Source organism: Micrasema longulum, unplaced genomic scaffold, assembly GCF_059751315.1.
Source record: "Micrasema longulum isolate JH-2025_06_02 unplaced genomic scaffold, ASM5975131v1 h1tg002448l, whole genome shotgun sequence".
NCBI lineage: Eukaryota > Metazoa > Arthropoda > Insecta > Trichoptera > Brachycentridae > Micrasema > Micrasema longulum.
Window position 1 is genome coordinate 326,462 of NW_028279593.1, and position 17,479 is coordinate 343,940.

At 32.0% G+C, this 17,479-nt stretch overlaps 2 protein-coding genes across 7 annotated transcripts in view; one reads left to right on the forward strand and one right to left on the reverse strand.

Annotated features, from left to right (window-relative positions):
• Window positions 1-737: 737 nt before the first annotated feature.
• fbp (fructose-1,6-bisphosphatase) lies at window positions 738-13,285 on the forward strand. 6 transcript variants are annotated; one of them, XM_088240419.1, is made up of 7 exons: window positions 738-843; window positions 2,143-2,347; window positions 4,614-4,758; window positions 6,449-6,555; window positions 10,156-10,376; window positions 12,244-12,422; window positions 12,965-13,285. In XM_088240419.1, the coding sequence occupies exons 2-7, from the start codon at window positions 2,172-2,174 to the stop codon at window positions 13,151-13,153; spliced, it is 1,017 nt and encodes a 338-aa protein (XP_088096545.1). In that variant the 5' UTR covers window positions 738-843; window positions 2,143-2,171; the 3' UTR covers window positions 13,154-13,285. The 6 variants fall into 6 exon arrangements, with proteins under 6 accessions (XP_088096545.1, XP_088096544.1, XP_088096543.1 ...); XM_088240418.1 differs by lacking the exon at window positions 738-843 and adding an exon at window positions 1,166-1,375; XM_088240417.1 differs by lacking the exon at window positions 738-843 and adding an exon at window positions 1,419-1,616.
• Window positions 13,279-17,479, reverse strand: part of Cbp80 (Nuclear cap-binding protein subunit 1) — a 41,640-nt gene continuing 37,439 nt past the window's right edge. Inside the window, exons 6-9 of the mRNA XM_088240413.1 lie at window positions 16,622-16,865; window positions 15,950-16,086; window positions 14,926-15,114; window positions 13,279-13,704 (exon numbers count right to left, since the gene is read on the reverse strand). Of these exons, the coding sequence (XP_088096539.1) occupies window positions 13,591-13,704; window positions 14,926-15,114; window positions 15,950-16,086; window positions 16,622-16,865 (684 nt within the window). The 3' untranslated portion in view covers window positions 13,279-13,590. The remainder of the gene's footprint in view (window positions 13,705-14,925; window positions 15,115-15,949; window positions 16,087-16,621; window positions 16,866-17,479) is intronic.

Here is a 17,479-nt window from a genome sequence, read left to right on the forward strand (position 1 = left end):
CTGGATCCCTAGCCATTGTGGTATTCCCGGTAACGAAAAAGTGGACGCGTTAGCAAAGGAGGCGGTCCACTCCGGGGATCCTGCCTATAGTAATTTACTACCACTAGGTGATCTCCTTGTTATGACGAAGGAGAAGCAACTTCGCACATGGCAAGAATATTGGGTAGCCTCTTCCCAAGCCAAGGGTAAACATCTTTTCCAACTGAAACCAAATGTTACAGAAAAGCCTTGGTTTTCCAAAGTGATTCTGAACAAGTTTGAGACATCCTCCATATGCAGAATGCGCATTGGGCACTGCTGCAATGGTTCTCACCTGTTCAGAATCCATGTCCGGGACTCTGCCATTTGCGAATGTCAGCTAGATGAGGAAGATTTAAACCATATTTTTTTTGGATGCCCCATAAATGATTGTTATCCTGATTTCCTATCCGACCTCTCTGATATTAATATCCCATTCCCTATTCATATTCTAACTCTCCTGTCCCCACCCAATAAACGTGTATTTAAAATCCTATGTAAATATCTAGTTGTAAATGGTGTAAAGCTGTAAATATGTTTTATTATTATATGTATATATTATATTAAATACTAACATACTAACTTGTACATATTATATTACTAACACATGTGTATATATGTAAAAAAAAACAAAACTACTCGACACTGGCCAGAACACCCAAGTTGAGATGTGAAAAGGCCATGAAAAAACGAAGAAGAAGAAGAAGACTCATGCAAAGTTTTATAAGTAACACGTACTGCGGCCACAAAGCGAATAGCCGACTAAACAATAATTATATTGAATATACATATATAATTAGGCAATTTATTCTGAGAAAGTATTACGTAAGTAGGTACCTTTGAAGATCCTATCTGTGATAGGGGGATTATTACATTTACGGTAAACATTTGGGGACGGCCTGCCTAAATGGGATTCACTCTCGTAGACCACACTCCCATTTATATCTCATGGACTCCTATTTTTTTTTCATTGCCATGGACCCCCTGCAGGTCATAATAGACCCCTGGTGGTTGATAAAGACCACTTTAGGAATGACTGGTGTATAAAAAGCGAAGTATAAATTTAAAGACAGAGTGGTGTAACGTTATATCCTCTCTACCCAGCTCTATGAAAAGGTGTACTATTCAAAGACATATCTCTGTCACTGGACTGGTAATTGGAGCTTGCCAATGCCCGGGTTGCGAATATATATTGTTTATGTTTGTTATCAGTATAGACAAAATATATTTTACTTATATTATTGTATAAGTTATAAGCGGCAAAATCAACTGTCCTCTGAGTATCAGACATTATTTTACTGGCGCTAATTTCAATTTTAAAAAGTTGTTGTCCTTGTAGACTTATACTACGCAAAAGGTATCTAATAAGAAACTAGATAGTAATAATAAAATTATACTATCAGAAATATTTGATCACTAACAGAAACAGGTCATAAGTTTAGTAATCACGTAATACGTAATCAGTCTGCGTCTGGTCTCCGTTGGCGATGTGTTATTTCCATAGTTTTGTGTCTTCGTCTTGTGATATTTGTATTTTGTAAACCTCATTGCGCGCCAACCCAAAGTTCGTTTTCAGTTCGGTCGTTCGGTTAGTATAGGTAGGAGAAAAATACTATGTATAATTTTATATTATGTATATAGTTTTACAGTTTCTTTTGTTTTTTTTATGGGTGTATAATCTCCGGTTTGTTTGTTAGTTAGTAGCAGAGATAATGTAGAACTATGGTTAGTAGTTAGAAAGTTAGCTTAGCAGGAGCCAGGGCACGTGGTTAGCATTTAGCATCCTTCTATTTCTTCTTGTGATTTTAGCATTAGCAGTTCAAATTTAAATCGTCTGGATTTATTAGCTGTCAGTAAAGTTTAAAGTTTTCAGTAGTTTTCAGTTCCAGCCGCAGGTTTCAGCGAGTTGGTCGTTACTGGCTGCGTTATCTTGTCAGTTTCTATTTTCATATTGTGGTCATATTTTAATCATATGTCCTATTACTGCATTAAATATTAAGCTATACAACAGTGAAAAGTATAATTTGTTCAACAGTGTATTGGCAGGAATCAGCGCAGGTTTATTTAGTTCATTGCGTCTGTTGTCTATTTACATTGAGTACTAAAATATTAACATTTCCACAGGTTTTTAAAATATCTAAATCAGAATAAAAATGACTCAAAGCGGTCCAGCTTTTGACTCAAACTGCATGACACTGACTAGATTTGTTTTAGCGAATCAAAGAAAAGCTCCAAATGCAACAGGTGACCTAAGTCAACTGTTGAACTCAATTCAAACAGCTGTAAAAGCGATTCAATCAGCAGTGCGAAAAGCGGGAATTGCAAGTCTGTGAGTATGAACAATAAAATACCTTAAAATCAATCCCTTAAAAAGTTTAATTTTATTTATTTCATAGTTTTTTTAAATACCTACATAAGTACCTCCCAGAAATGCGTCATAAAACTATATTGTATTTTTATTTTTAAAATACAATAAAATCTAATTACTTAATATAAATGCTAAGTAAAAAGAAATAATTATTAAAAAAAGAATATGATATTAATATATTCTAGTGTGTATACTTATTTATTATTTTTTACTATGATAGAAATTTTATAAAACAATAATACAAGGTAGGTAATCAACTTTTAGCTGAAGAATGTGTGAATAGTTTTCAACGTTGACCTAATTAAGTAGGTATGTACTAATCAACACACAAATTTGAATTATTTTTTAACTTTTACCTACCGATGAACTTGTGCTAAAAAAGTAGTTTGAAAATCAGTTCTCTTCAAATGTTATTAGTTTCCAATTAAATCAGCTGGTATTAGATTTTTTTTAAATATTTTGTAAAATCAAAGTTTACTGAATTAAATTTATAAATTGTAATTTATTTATTTATTACGGAAATTATAATCTTTTTTATAAACACAAGGTACAAGAGAACAATTTAAAAAAGTAAGACCAATAACAGATTTCACATTAATTTATTATGAGTACAGAAGAAGAGGGGAGAAAAATTTAAATACTAAAAATAATAAAAATGTTATAAAAGTTAAATAAAATGTACATAAAATGGAGAAGATATTGTATTGTTCCAACTCTAATTTCCTCCCCTCTCTCTGCTTCCATGAACATTTATTTTTGTAACAGCAATAGCACAAACGTTATTATAAGAACCATCCTAAAAAAGTCCTTCAGATATCAGAGTGATTCACTATTCAAGGAATTTGGAGTGCTTGATATCTGGTTGCGCCACATTTCTTTTATGTATACGTGAATTGCACATTTACTTGTAGGTTGCGGTGTTAAATTTATTGCTACCTACTGAGCCCTGGTGGGTATGTTGTAATTCTCCTACTGCGGGTACAATCTTTTTCTCTCTGGCCTAATAAAAATTGAACTGTCAACGAATGCACATGTGATTTGATATTCTCAGCGCGATCGCTAATAATTTATTTTAGCGATCAATAAGTCATTCCAATCCACTGTGTCGTATTATCGTGTGAATTAATAATCAAGAAACCGACACGTGCCGATCTAACCACAGGATCAGAGAGCCTACCTCGAGAGAAGTTCGAACAATTAGGTACCAAGAATCCCAGTTCAAGCTAGGTAATTGCATTAATTAGTATAAGGGCTTGGTGGCAAAGTAAAGTGAAGATAACACAAAGCAACGCCAAAATCCCGCAAATGCAATCCGCTATCTGGCGAGTGGCGCGATCAATATCAGACAGCAATATTTACTGAAGGCAGTAGTGGTTACTCATATTAACAGAGATGAACACCATCAGTTTTTCATCACTATGAAACTCGGAGTTCCAATAGCGATCTGATTTTTTGACAAATGGGTAGAACTTCTTTGGCACAGAGACAATACTCTTACATAAGACAAAAAATATAAAATATTTTTTGCCAGGATTACCAGTTTTAGACTGTTCCTCTCTAACTATGTATCGTTATGTATTGGTGATTTAATAATATTTGTTTCTCTTTCTTTATGGACATGTTTATATACCTTTAAATTTTCTATTATGCACTTTTTATAGTACTCGGATGCATAGTACATTGTATTTGGCAGGTGTGCTGTAATGTGCAATGATGTTCAAATGTCTGTAAACTTCTATCTTTTATTACTTTACCGATTTATTTCAAAGATATAACAATAATTTAAAATAGGTTCTATTACCAGAAAGCCTGTTTATTTATCTACTCAAAAATCTACTTTGTTGAAATGCATTAAAATTTAGAACTATTCCGGCCTCAGTAGTACTAATGGTATGATAGGATCTTTTCACATATTTTTATTTTTTAAACAATAAAAAAATTACAATAATAACGGTATTAATATTTTTTTTGTGCAACGCCGGATAAATTTTCTTACAAAGCTTTAAAATTTGCATATTTTGAATTACCTGAAAATGAAAGGTGGGACAAACGAAAATATGGAAACCAATATTCTTGTAATCTCCTCAAAAATAATATTTTAATCATTAATTACCGAAATTTGCTACTTTTTTTGGAAAGGGAGGGGGGGGGGGGGGTTTCTGGTCATTTGAACATCATTGCACATATAAATTAAAAATAAATAAATATATTTTTTTTAACTTTACAGACATGGCATATCAGGAGAAACAAATGTACAAGGTGAAGAAGTTAAAAAATTGGATGTTTTATCCAATGACCTCTTCATTAACATGCTCAAATCCTCCTTTGCCACATGCTTGTTAGTGTCAGAAGAAAACGATAATGTTATCGAGGTAATTTTTTTGCATACTTTAAATACCACAAACAATTTTTACTCAATAGGTTACGGTTATCTACATTTTTTTATGGAATTACATTTTAATACCTTTTTAAATATCAAGCTATTTTCTATCAGAAACAGGAGATTATGTTTGATTTTAAGATAAAATATTGTGATAATATTAGTTAAAATTTACAGAACCAATAGATTAATTCAGTGGCATAAATAAGTTCAATTCCGGACACAGTTGAAAGGAAATATTAATTTGGATAGGTATTTTTTCGCTAGAATATTTCATAGTCCCTGGACTGGCACTTGAAGCGTAAGACTGATCATCTTACCTTCATATAGCAAAACATGGTTGAGATACGCTGCGGTTGGTGTACCAATGCAATGCCATATTATGCACTATTAGATGCAGATAGGGAAACAGTGATGATAAACAAACTTATTTGAAATTAACAATATTAAATACATACTACCACTGTGTAAGTAGTATATGGACATAATATAATATTGAATCGGGTTGTGGTCCCGTGGATAGTGTCGTGGACTCACGGATCAAATGTTCGCAACCCGCTCTACCACAACTTACTTTCTATTTTCTAATAGTGAGTTATTTACAACTCATTGAAAATGACCCTCAAAATCTAAATGTTTGTCTAAATTAGAAGAATGCAAATGTTTCTTTTTTTAAAAAAGAATGATCAATTAATTTCATTATGTGCTTTGATTTTCATTATCAATATCAAACAAAAGCAGCCTCAATTATTATTATCTTATTATGGCTGTCTACTCCAGCTAAACATTAACTTTAGTTTATCTTAATAGCTCTTATTGCTTTGCATAAATGATAACATGTAATCTAAAAAATGATATATATATATTATTACTATAGATAGTTACCATTATAAGACACACCTCCAGTTACTAGATGGAAAAATGGTCTAAGTCAAACTCAATTGTTTGCCAGCTATCAGTGTTATCCTAAACATAAATATATACATATATCAATGTCTAAAATTAATGAATTAAGTAACATTAACATATTTTTAAACAATCAAACTTCTTACCGACCCCTCTCCTATAAATATACAAACTTGTTTTACTTCCGCACCAACAAACTTATGTACACACATTTACATAAACAGCCTACCAAGAGAGGTGGATCTTTTCCATGTTAGGATTACCAGCTTTAGACTCTTCCTCTCTAACTATGTATCGACGTTTCTTTATATTTTTTATGGACTATATTGCACTTTCACCACTTGTCGCAGTGCGTTTGTTTACATTGACTTGATTTCTACGCCGTGATGTGAGTGTAAGCTCGTAAGATATTTTGTTATTGTTTGTTTTAGTAATTAATTTGCGTCGTGTGTGTAATTTAAGTGCAATTATGTCCAAGTCAAGTCCTGTTTGAATGCACCTGTGAACTGGGGCTGATGGATGTTCACGGAGCTAGGAATAGAGAGTATTGTCATATCTATTGTATTATCCGCATGTAAATGGCTCTTTACCATTTTGTTTTACTTTCGGTGGTCATTTTTAAATTAGGAAAAAAACATCTAATACATTTCAAAAAGAGTATATCTCAAAATAAAATGAAGAAAAAACAAAACCTTTTTAACAGATAATATGTATGCGTGTGTCTACTGCAATCCGGCTATCTTATGCCTATGTAAATAAGAATGTTTGTTCAACAGGTAGAAACAGAAAAACACGGAAAGTACATAGTGTGTTTTGATCCGCTGGATGGCTCTTCAAATATTGATTGTTTAGTTTCAATAGGATCCATTTTTGGTATTTACAGGTATGGATTACTTCTATATTCCTCATTAAAAATAAATTGATAATCAATTGTTGAAGAATGTGATATGTGTTATTGTGAAAATAACTGCAGCTATATAAATTTCATCATCATCAAACCCTTATCTAAACTTGATGGTGCATAGGGCACTTGCTTCTTGCGGTGCCTTATCAGGTATCACTACAGCGAAAGCATATCGGTCCTGCGCTACTCCGAGGCCAGGACAACTGCTTGTTGGATGTACACGCTATAGTGATTCCTGAGAAAAGATGACCAGAGTGGTTTCCCGTTGCCTTCTCTGGTGGATTCTTCTTTACCTTCCCTTAGCTGGTTGGTTCTGGTTTGGAGGCGCCAGAAACTTGCCTTTCACCCTCTCATTATTTGCTGTGATCGCACCGTTATGATTGTGATCACATTGCCCGGGGTTCGCGATGTGGACGCTAACAAGTTGGACTAGTCCGTAGTGTTGCCAGCGAAATGCAACTGGGCATTCGCACCATTGAATAGAATCACACCCTCCAGCAAGAATCACACCCTCACTGCGACCCTACTGACAGTTCGAATCCCATAGGGCACTACATCGGTAAGATAAATGCAGCTTATCTCGATAATGTGATCCCGTTTAACTTACCTTTATGTAACTAAAAATGATCAAAATACACTGCAACTTGTGTACCAATGCCCTATGCACCATTTATAGGGAATGATAATAATTTGAGTTAATAAATATCAAACGCAGGTATGTCAGCAACAATCCACTAGTGTACACGTGGACTAGCTTCTGAATTAAAACAGAGTTTTTTGACAGTGTTTTATTGTAATAATGAGGATATGTTTTAATTTGAACAGTACTGAAATGTTCTTTTTTTTCTCTACATTTTGTAGAACAAATATTTTTTTAAAATTGGGTGGACATACTGGCGTTTAATATTTATCAACTCATTTATATTTGATTGAATTTATTTAAAATCTTTAAAAATCATTTCCCATTTCTTTAAGAGTAGTAGTGTAATATAATGTAAAATTTGAATTTGTTTGATAGAATTTCTTTTATTGTATGTTAAAATAACAGTACCTTTAAAGTCTTTATTTTCGGGTAGTTAGTGGACAGATAAACTTATATTTGAATATAAAATTTACATTTGAAGCTCTAACTTTGCAGTTCATTATAATAAAATAAATATAAAACAACTTTGTTTCGACCGGTTTCAAAGCTACACATGTCTTTTTCAAAGTATATTTAACTGATGTTAGCTCCATATTTTTCGATGTATATTATTTCGATAGTATTTAGTAATCACTGTTAAAATCAAATAGGATAAGATTCCCTTGACACAGAAGTTTGTGTGGCTTTCAAACCGGACAGTAGAAAAAACGAAAATAAGTGGTTAAAAACAAAGTTGTGTTATATTTATTATTTAAATATTTGTGTGCTTGTGATTTACCCAAATAATTCCATTTTTGGGGCCATTTTCAACGAGTTGTAAATAACTCGCCATTAGAAAATGGGAATTAAGTTGTGGTAGAGGGGGGTACGAACCTCGGACCTCTGAGCCGTGAGTCTGCGACACTAGCCGCAGGATTACGACCCAATATATATTTTGAAATTCTGCTAATTGCTTATTGTTATTTTTGTGTTGAACAATAGAGCATAAATACATAACATTGTTTACTTTTCAATAATAATGTTTACTTTATTATAATATTTCATAAGTTTTTCAAATGTTCTATTTTATATATGCAAGTCACTGGGGGCAAAAAGATAATTTTATCTCCAAGAAAGGCAAACAAAATATATTTTTTTGTACCATTGAGATAATATTATCACCATTGTTATTAGGTACATTACAAATCTTTTTTTTTTGTTGTTTACATGTGTTATTTGCATCGTCCACTTTTATCTACATTGAAAAAATATTTTGAATAACTAAACTAAAGATTTATATCTTTTCCTTAAAGCGAAATGTTCAGGAAACAGGATTTTGTGATTGTGCGATTTCCAAAACATTATAACTTTTGAACCAAATAAGATTATTTCAAACTATAAAGAACACTCAATGTAAAATAATGATAATTTTGATAATTATTATTATTTATAATTTAATATGTGCTATTGCACATATTAAAATGGTACTCCTGATGTTTTTTTGCATTGAAACAAAGTGGACTTCAGATTTTTATTTATTCTTAAAAAAACATTTTATGACAAAAGTGAAGTTTAGTGTGTTAATAAAATAGCTTATTGCGATAATTTCTGCATTTTAAACTTCATAATGGCAAAAAGAAGACTCCCATGTTTTATCCTCTTGGGTACAGATATTATACAGAATCTTTCATAAGAAAAAGTTGGTGGCCAATGTCACAAATTACAATTTTACAGAAGAAATTACATGTTATGTTGGTAAAATCCCGCGTTGAAAATTGAAATATTTGATTTATTAGTTTAAAATTAAAACACTTATTCTGTTAGTGACCATGAATGTACAGACTCTGTACTTGATGAATACTTAAGCTACAAACCTTTTGATAATAAATTACGCACACTTGCTGCGAGTACCGCATAGTAGTGCTGTCATAGGCACTCACAGACGTATGTGAGCACCGCATTGAATGAGTTAATGACTTTGAAATAAGCAAAGTTAATTGCATGATTATGATATTAATCTTTTGGTGGCTTGTATGAAGGGTGTCAGTAGAGTTAAGTAATCTTTTTAAATAACTATAATAATTTTAATTGATGTTGTTAAATTTTAATTAAATACCATTATTATTATTTTAGATAAATTATATAGTCATTTTCATAAAATAATAACTCAACGCTTGAGAAAGCGATTATATTATGAATACCAGTTTAATTTTTACTTATAATTTTGTAATGTAAGTAAAGCAATTTATTTTGTCTTCATGTGCTATGGATTTATTAAAATGATTTAGAAAACAGGTGGGTTTTAAGTTTCTTTCTAAACATCATTTCACTCTCACAGTTTCACACCTCTGCTGGAAGTGCATGCAGTTCGTTGGTTGCGTACGGGTATAATAACTTTTCCTTTCGCCGTAAATGTAGCTGATCTAAACGTAAGATTTCTGTCATCTAGCTCATCTGGAATGTATAGTTCTTTTGAATATTCCGGAGCAGAGTTGTGCATTGACTTATACATAAGCCAATATAGTTTGTATTCCACCCTCCGTGGAAAACATAGCCAGTATAATTCCCGAAGGAGTGGAGCAATATGATTGAATTTAGAGATTCCAAAAATAATGGTAATGGGTTTTGGTACTAGTTCTTGTAATTGCAATTTGGTCATGAGGACGAATGACAATATTCAACATAAGCTCTCCATATAATTTGCCAAATTCACAGTAAAATGGGCAATGTAAGGAGTAGAATTAAATTAAATTAAAACCCCGGTTTATGAAATTGAAATAAAAATAATATACAATTACTCGAGAAAGAAAGCGATAGGAAGACCCTTGGTTTTCAGGTATGCGGAGGGAGTGCTCAAGAAGTTTCCTAAATATTGACAGCTAAGTGTGAGCAACAAATGCTGTACTTCATTACCATCAGAAAATGTATTAATATTCCTTTGTTTTGACTTATTTTAGGAAGACATCTGCCGGTGTACCCAAAGTTTCAGATGCATTGCAGCCAGGGAAGAATTTAGTGGCAGCAGGATATGCCCTGTATGGCTCTGCTACTATGGTGGTACTCTCCTTGGGCGATGGAGTTAATGGCTTCATGTACGATCCTGCTATCGGAGAGTTTGTACTGACGGATCCTAATATGACCATTCCAGAAAGAGGGAAAATTTACTCTATTAATGAAGGTAGTTAAAACACAAACTTAAATGTTATTTAAAAAATTCGGATACATATAATATCTAATGTCAGTCAATTTCATAAGTTGTTCTATTTGCAAACCCGGTAAAATAAATTATTCTTTATTTTGAGCAAATCACAAAAAAACTGATACAATAATAGCTTCAACTTTTTTCATATTAATTTTGTTTACTATAAACGGTTAATATTTTATATGCAAACAATATTTCAATAATAAATTTAATTTTGGAGATTGCTAACTTTGCAATATAAAAGTAGAGGTTGCCATGTTTACAACAAACACAATAATTTTAAAGTCAGATTCTCACAAATAAGGCCATATTTTGAACTGACAGTGTTATAACAGGGAAATATCACATTTTTTTATTTTCATTTTTAAAGTAATAAAGGTCTATAAAATAATAAGTTAAAAAAAATTTTTGGTAATTATTAATAGCATAAAATATATTTTCAAATTTGTGATTTTGAGCAAAAGCAGTCATTCCTTCGGCCACGCCTCTAATACATCACGATTCATGTTTATTTGTTCCTGGCCATTGAATTTGGTTAAGAACATTATCACGAATCTTGACGTCACAACAACTAAGGCCAAACTTGTCGCGTTTTTCTACAAAGGTATTTTTATTGAATTTCTTTTTTACATTTATGTATTAAAACATTTCTCCACAATATCCATATTGATTTTAAAAATACAATTAAATATTCTTAATCCATTTCATATATTTTTATCGGTATTTGTAGTATGTGATATTTTCCTATTATTGTAAACAATTGTATTATAAGTTTCAATTCATATCTCACTTTTTTAAGACTTTGAATTTTGCCAGGTTTGCAAGTAATAACCTCAAGTATTTATCTCAGAAACTTTCATAATTCTTATTATTTAATTAGTCATTATCCATATATTGTACCAACATTTGATTTTATTTTATAACACTGTTTTTTAAGAGTAATTAAAACAATTTCCTAACTTACAGACATATTTGTTTAAATCATAAGAAAACATTTTATTTTAAATAGACAATTAAACTTTGGCAATGCTAAAAAAACTGCAAAATTTTCACACTTATTTATTTTATTTATTATAATTCATCAATTATAAGTAAACACAAAACCAGTAAATAAAACTAAAATCACAAATGAAGGCAAAAACGGGATCATTAAAGAATAATAAATTTTATAGAAGAATAAAATCTTATTTGTGGAATATTGGATTCATTATATTTAATTAATTTAAAAAAACATTTTTACATTATCTGCATCTTAGAACAGGCTGAGCCATGTTGCACGGAGACTAACTAACCAGAGGACACTCCATATTCATTTTCAAATGCACTAGTTTTATATAGATTCCCAGTATTAAATAAACATAATACATATATTTAAATCTAATAAATTTATAAATAAATACAACCACAGAAAAAATGAACAAAAATGTCCACTTTTTTTTTTAAACTCCTTGAACAAAGATATATAATAATATATATATATAATAATTCATTATTGAAGCATTCATCGCATTTTTGACTGGGTTTTCACCAGTTGTGATTCAATATGTTTTTCCTTCAAATGAGTCACATTCTGTTAGTTTTTAATATTCTATTCTATTGGATTCATTCAGGAAAAAAAATGGCTTAAATATCTTGAAAATCTAAAATTAGCCCATTTATATCAAATAAGTTTCTGTTTTTTTTTTCAAAATGAAATTAGATATAAGATAACGAGAGAACAATAATCGAAGTTTATGTCAAAAATAATTAAGTTAAATATGTAATTTTAAAAAAACTGGATAAATATAGCAATAAAATGTGCATCTTCACTGTGAACAAATTCATATTTAACAACGTATTTTAGGTTACACTCATATTTGGGACCCCGCAATCCGAGAATATGTGAATTCTAAAAAAGACCCTGCAGTTGGCAAACCCTATGGTGCACGGTATGTTGGTTCCATGGTGGCTGATGTACATAGAACCATCAAGTACGGGGGCATCTTTTTGTATCCTGCTACTAAGGATTCCCCTAAGGGAAAGGTATTTATTCTACTATTGATTTTAAATTTGTAGGTATGTTTAATAGTAATGTTATGACTGGATAACTTATCCATAATTATAATTTTAACATACGGATGCGAATCCTTTCACCGTACCAAAACACAAAACACCAAAAAACTGAGTTTTGAAAGCAACTGCTCGAGGAGAATATTCGCTATAAGGTGGTTCGATTTCACAACCAACATTAAAGTTTGAGAACAGACGCAACAGCCTCCTATAATGTGCGTTTTGAGGGTGCGACGGACCTGAGAGCCTTATCCCAAGTTTCCTCTTCTGCAATCTTGGAAGGCCGTCGATGACGATCTTCCGGCTTTATTCGGCAGAACTAAGCGACGCAGGATTCATGTGGGAGGAGGCGAGAGTGCAGGCTAGCGATAGGATCTCCTGAAGACGTCTGGTGATGTCCACACGCTCCACTTAGGAGCAGAAGTGTAAAAAATAAAAGAAGATTTTCTTGTGTTCATATTTATCTGTTATTTTTTAATGCGCAGTTGTTTTTCATTATAAAATAAATGTTTCAGCTCCGATTACTGTACGAGTGCATTCCAATGGCCTACTTAGTTTCTCAAGCCGGAGGTCTGGCTTCTAATGGAAAAATTCCTATCTTAGATGTTCAACCGGAATCCATTCATCAGAGACAACCTATTTTCCTGGGGTCCAAAAATGACGTTGAGGATGTTTTAAAAGTTATCAAAAAATATTCCAACTGAAATTTATTTTTATTTACAAGTTTCTATTATGTTGCTGCTGTAAAAAAATTACAAAATATATATGTATTTTATAAACCGTTTTGTTAACTTTAAATTGAATTTTGAAGAAATAATTAAAACAAATAAAATTTGTATTTTTTTTTTATTTTATAAATTTTCATACAAAATAAACTATAAATAAAGTACTATAATAATACAGGGTACAGTCAATGCGTGCACATTTAGTATATTTTTCATAGTGACATCGGTATCATATTTGCATGTATATATGTTAAAACATACATTATAATGATCATCACGCACCTTTTATTAATAAATATACATTATAGTTATTGAAAATAAATTGAAGCATTAGTAACTGACAAGGATTGAGGACTAAAGAGATGTTCCCATATGTATAAACAGTTAGATACCTCAATTTGGATTTTGTGTAGAAGTTAAGATCGGAGAGACACGAACTGTTGAAATACATCCAAAATATGAGGATCTAAGTCTTGTGTGAAGAGGAGAGTTTCCAGAGTACTGCTATACTTTTGAACTTGTTCATGGTGCTGAGAAAATAAACATGGATACACATTAGTAGGTAATATTTCAATTAGAAAATGGCTATGACTTAAGTCAAGGGATAAGAATCTGAATATAATTTCTGCGCCGGTAATGTCTGTTGAGTGAGCTTTTATTTTTAGTTTCTCATTGAGTTCATACAATTTTGCTTAGAGAAAATATACTTAAATTTTTTGTCAAAATAAAATTACGTAATTTTCCACTTTGTTATCAATAAAAGAATATGTATGAAAAATCCATCACCAAAAGATGCTTTGTTTTATAAATTTCTTGAACAATTTAAAAAATGTTAACAGATATTACCGGCACAGTGACAATAATTTACAGTATTGCTTTCAAGTCATAGGCATAAAAAAAAAAAAAGAATACAGTAAACTACGGTGACTTTGCACCTGTCTGGTATACTTAGCGCCAAAACCGTACTTTGTCACAAATAATTTTACATCTAAACAATCAATATTAGGAAAAATAGTTTTTTATCATGGCTACCCTGAAGTTATTAGTTGCCTATGGTAATGTGTCAACGTGATATTTATCTTTCAATAATATTATTGCAATAACATTCTTACATATGCTCTTTTATAGAAAATCTTTTGATACAAAGTATACATTGCGCCAAAACATTATTTATACGGTTTTGCTTGATTTTGTCGGCGCTAAGTATCCCCACCATACAGGATAAGTACTTTGCTCCAAATTTAGAATTTTCTGTTTTTTTTTTGTTTGTAATTTTTGTTTTTTACTCAATAAATGTGAAATATGTACATTACTCTTCAAATTTAATAGGTGAGTATTGTTTTATTATTGATTCGTTGAGTAGGATTTTTCAATATTCATGATCATCGCTTATTATAGCGCAAAGTCACTCCGGGTTACGGTACATTGTTTAATCTGTAAAAGATATTTGATTCTGTTTGATCCTAACGTTCAAATAAATAAAAAAAACTTTTAGACCATGTTATTTCGAAACCACGCCATCGTCACTGTGTGATAACCTGAGGTTACCTACAGTGACTTGAGTACTAAAAAAAACCTTATTTTGTGCTTAATCCAACAAAGTACATATAATATACTCCTGGATTATCTCCCAGCATATTGATGCCAAAGCTACCCGATTATTGAGAGCTCTTTCGAGCAATTTTTCTTTGTGCACAGTCAAGCAGACATGTCCTCTGCTAGGGTGTACGATAAAAAAATAAAATACTTACAGCCAGGAATACTTGTTGCAACCTGCCGACGGTCCAGCGGTACCAGTGAGTGTTGAAGTCTACGCCGTCCGTATCACACCGCACGAGGTGCTCTGATAATATCATGATGAAGCGCTGGAAGATGATGAGGAACAGGCGTTTTTGGTCTACGTGCGCTGCTTCTTGTCTTTCTTCCATCCTCTCAACCATCTACAAAATATAACGATTATCTTTTGTTATTATTATTACTAGAAGGACAGACAGCTATTAGCTGATGTCTCCATCTTATTTATTTATTTTATTTTACAAAATACTTTTCTTTTTTTTTCTGTTATATCTGGCATGTTTACCAGTATGGATACATTAAAAAAAAAAAACATTTATAAGATGGTGCTGTGACGTTCTGCCATTGGTGAAGTTTTTTGCAGGATTAACTTAAATTAAATTTCAGCTTTTCTGAATTAATAAAATAAGTCCTTGTGTATTTGATAATAAAGATAGGATAACGGTAGTTTTCTAGGAAAAGATTGCCAAATAATACTTCAATCAATGCGTCCGCCTCGTGGTGTAATGGTCAGCGCGTTTGCCTACCATGGAAGAGGTCTCGGGTTTTTGATTCCTGACATGGTTGATATGAAAAATTTGGGTGTTTTAACACTAGAATATTTCACAGTCCCTGGATCTGAAGCGTAAAACTGTTCATCTAACCTTCATGTAACAAAAATGATCAAGATATGCTGCGTTTTGTGTACCAATGCAGAGCCCTATGCATCATAATGTGCGGTAAGATGATGATTTATTTTGTTCTGAACCTAACTAAATAACCAGTTTTTTAAACTGTTACAGTAAATATACCTAAGTAACTTAATACGTAATTTAAGAATACAACATAAATTACTTATGTAGTGATACAAGGATGCATTTAAAATAATTAAACGTTTAATATGGTTGCAGGAAAAAATTTCAGGTCACTGAATCACAACAATATAACATATAAATATACACAAAACAAACATAATTATTATGTATAGTACAAAATCCATACCTCTTCTGTGGGTTTATCCACAGATTCAACTTTCTTCTTTTTATTGGTGGCTGCGGGTTGTGAAGCATCATCTTCAGATTCACTGCTCGAGGATTCAGCTCGGGCTAGTTTCTGGCGAGCTTCGGATAATTCATCACCTAAAATAATAAATGCAAAATTATACTACAGATGCATTATAAAGGCTATTTTGATCTGTTTTGGCTGCTTACTTGCTGTCAAGACCTGCTTATAAGATAAAAAACGCCACACTTTCAGATAGTAATAAATATAAATATTTAACTGAGAAAATGAAATCAGTGTAAAAAAGTCACTTTGACGATATTACTTTTAGCAATAAAATAAGTTCGCCTAAGTACTTATTCTTTGTACATGAAGATTTAAAAATAAAATAAATAGTTCCCCATTATCTTGTTTTAAATGTCTCATAAATCCATAAAAACACATAACTCAGTGAACGTGATGAGCAAAACGAATGACAATGACTCAATGTAGAATAACAAATTACGTGATTTTTAAAACATAAGCAGTTGTCAAAATTGTCTTGCAGCAGAGTAGACATCTTAAATAAATGAAAAATTGTTTAATGTTCCCACAATGCTGTATATAATGTGTGGAATAAGTAGTTGTTCTAAAACACGGCACTGTATGCACATGAAATAAAGGGAAACTTACTTAATTTAGTGACGTGTTTGTTCATTTTCTTGATGGTGAGATGCAATACCTCCCAGAGATACATCTTGGTGAACTCTGCTGTCATGTCCTTGGAGAAAATCCAAGTGGCCACGGCGGAACAGTCCACTATCTGTGTTTTCAGCATCTTGTCCACCAGCACGACCATCATCTGCTGGTGGGTGTGCCACAGCTCGAACATGTTCCGCAGTATGCAGATCTGCGCCTCCTCTGATTCCGCCAATATCTACAAATATAATATTCATAAATACATCATTGATCGCTGAAAACAAAACTGGTGTAATACTCTCCAATAGCAAGAAATACTCTTATAATACCCCTTAAACTCAAGACAAGATCTGGACTTTTTTGGTTTAAGCTTACAACGATTTAAACGAGCACTAAATAAATAGTCCAGATCTTGTCTTGATGTCCCTTATGTTTGTCAATGCTTCTTTTTTTTTTATGTTTTAAACTATTCTTTTATTGTAATATTTAAACCTTATAAATTGTATACATGGACAATGTCCGTTAATAAATAAATTAAACATAGTTTTACTGATGTGCAAGATGTCAATCTCCAAAGTGATAATGTTCAGCTGCCTGATTTTTCTTCCAATCGGCAATAACAGAGGCAGGTTGGTTCTAGAAACTGGGAAGTAAAACAGTCTGTCCTGTTGCTGTCGGGGATAACCATCAGGAACATAAAAATTGATTCTCTCTAAAATGGCTCATGCGCCATGCTATCCAGTGAAAACACCCAGACCAGCACCAGAAAACCTTTTTAAAGACCAAGGGTCTTCCTATCCGTTTCACTCATACTAAAAATGTTTTTTTATCAAATTTATTTTCGATTTCATA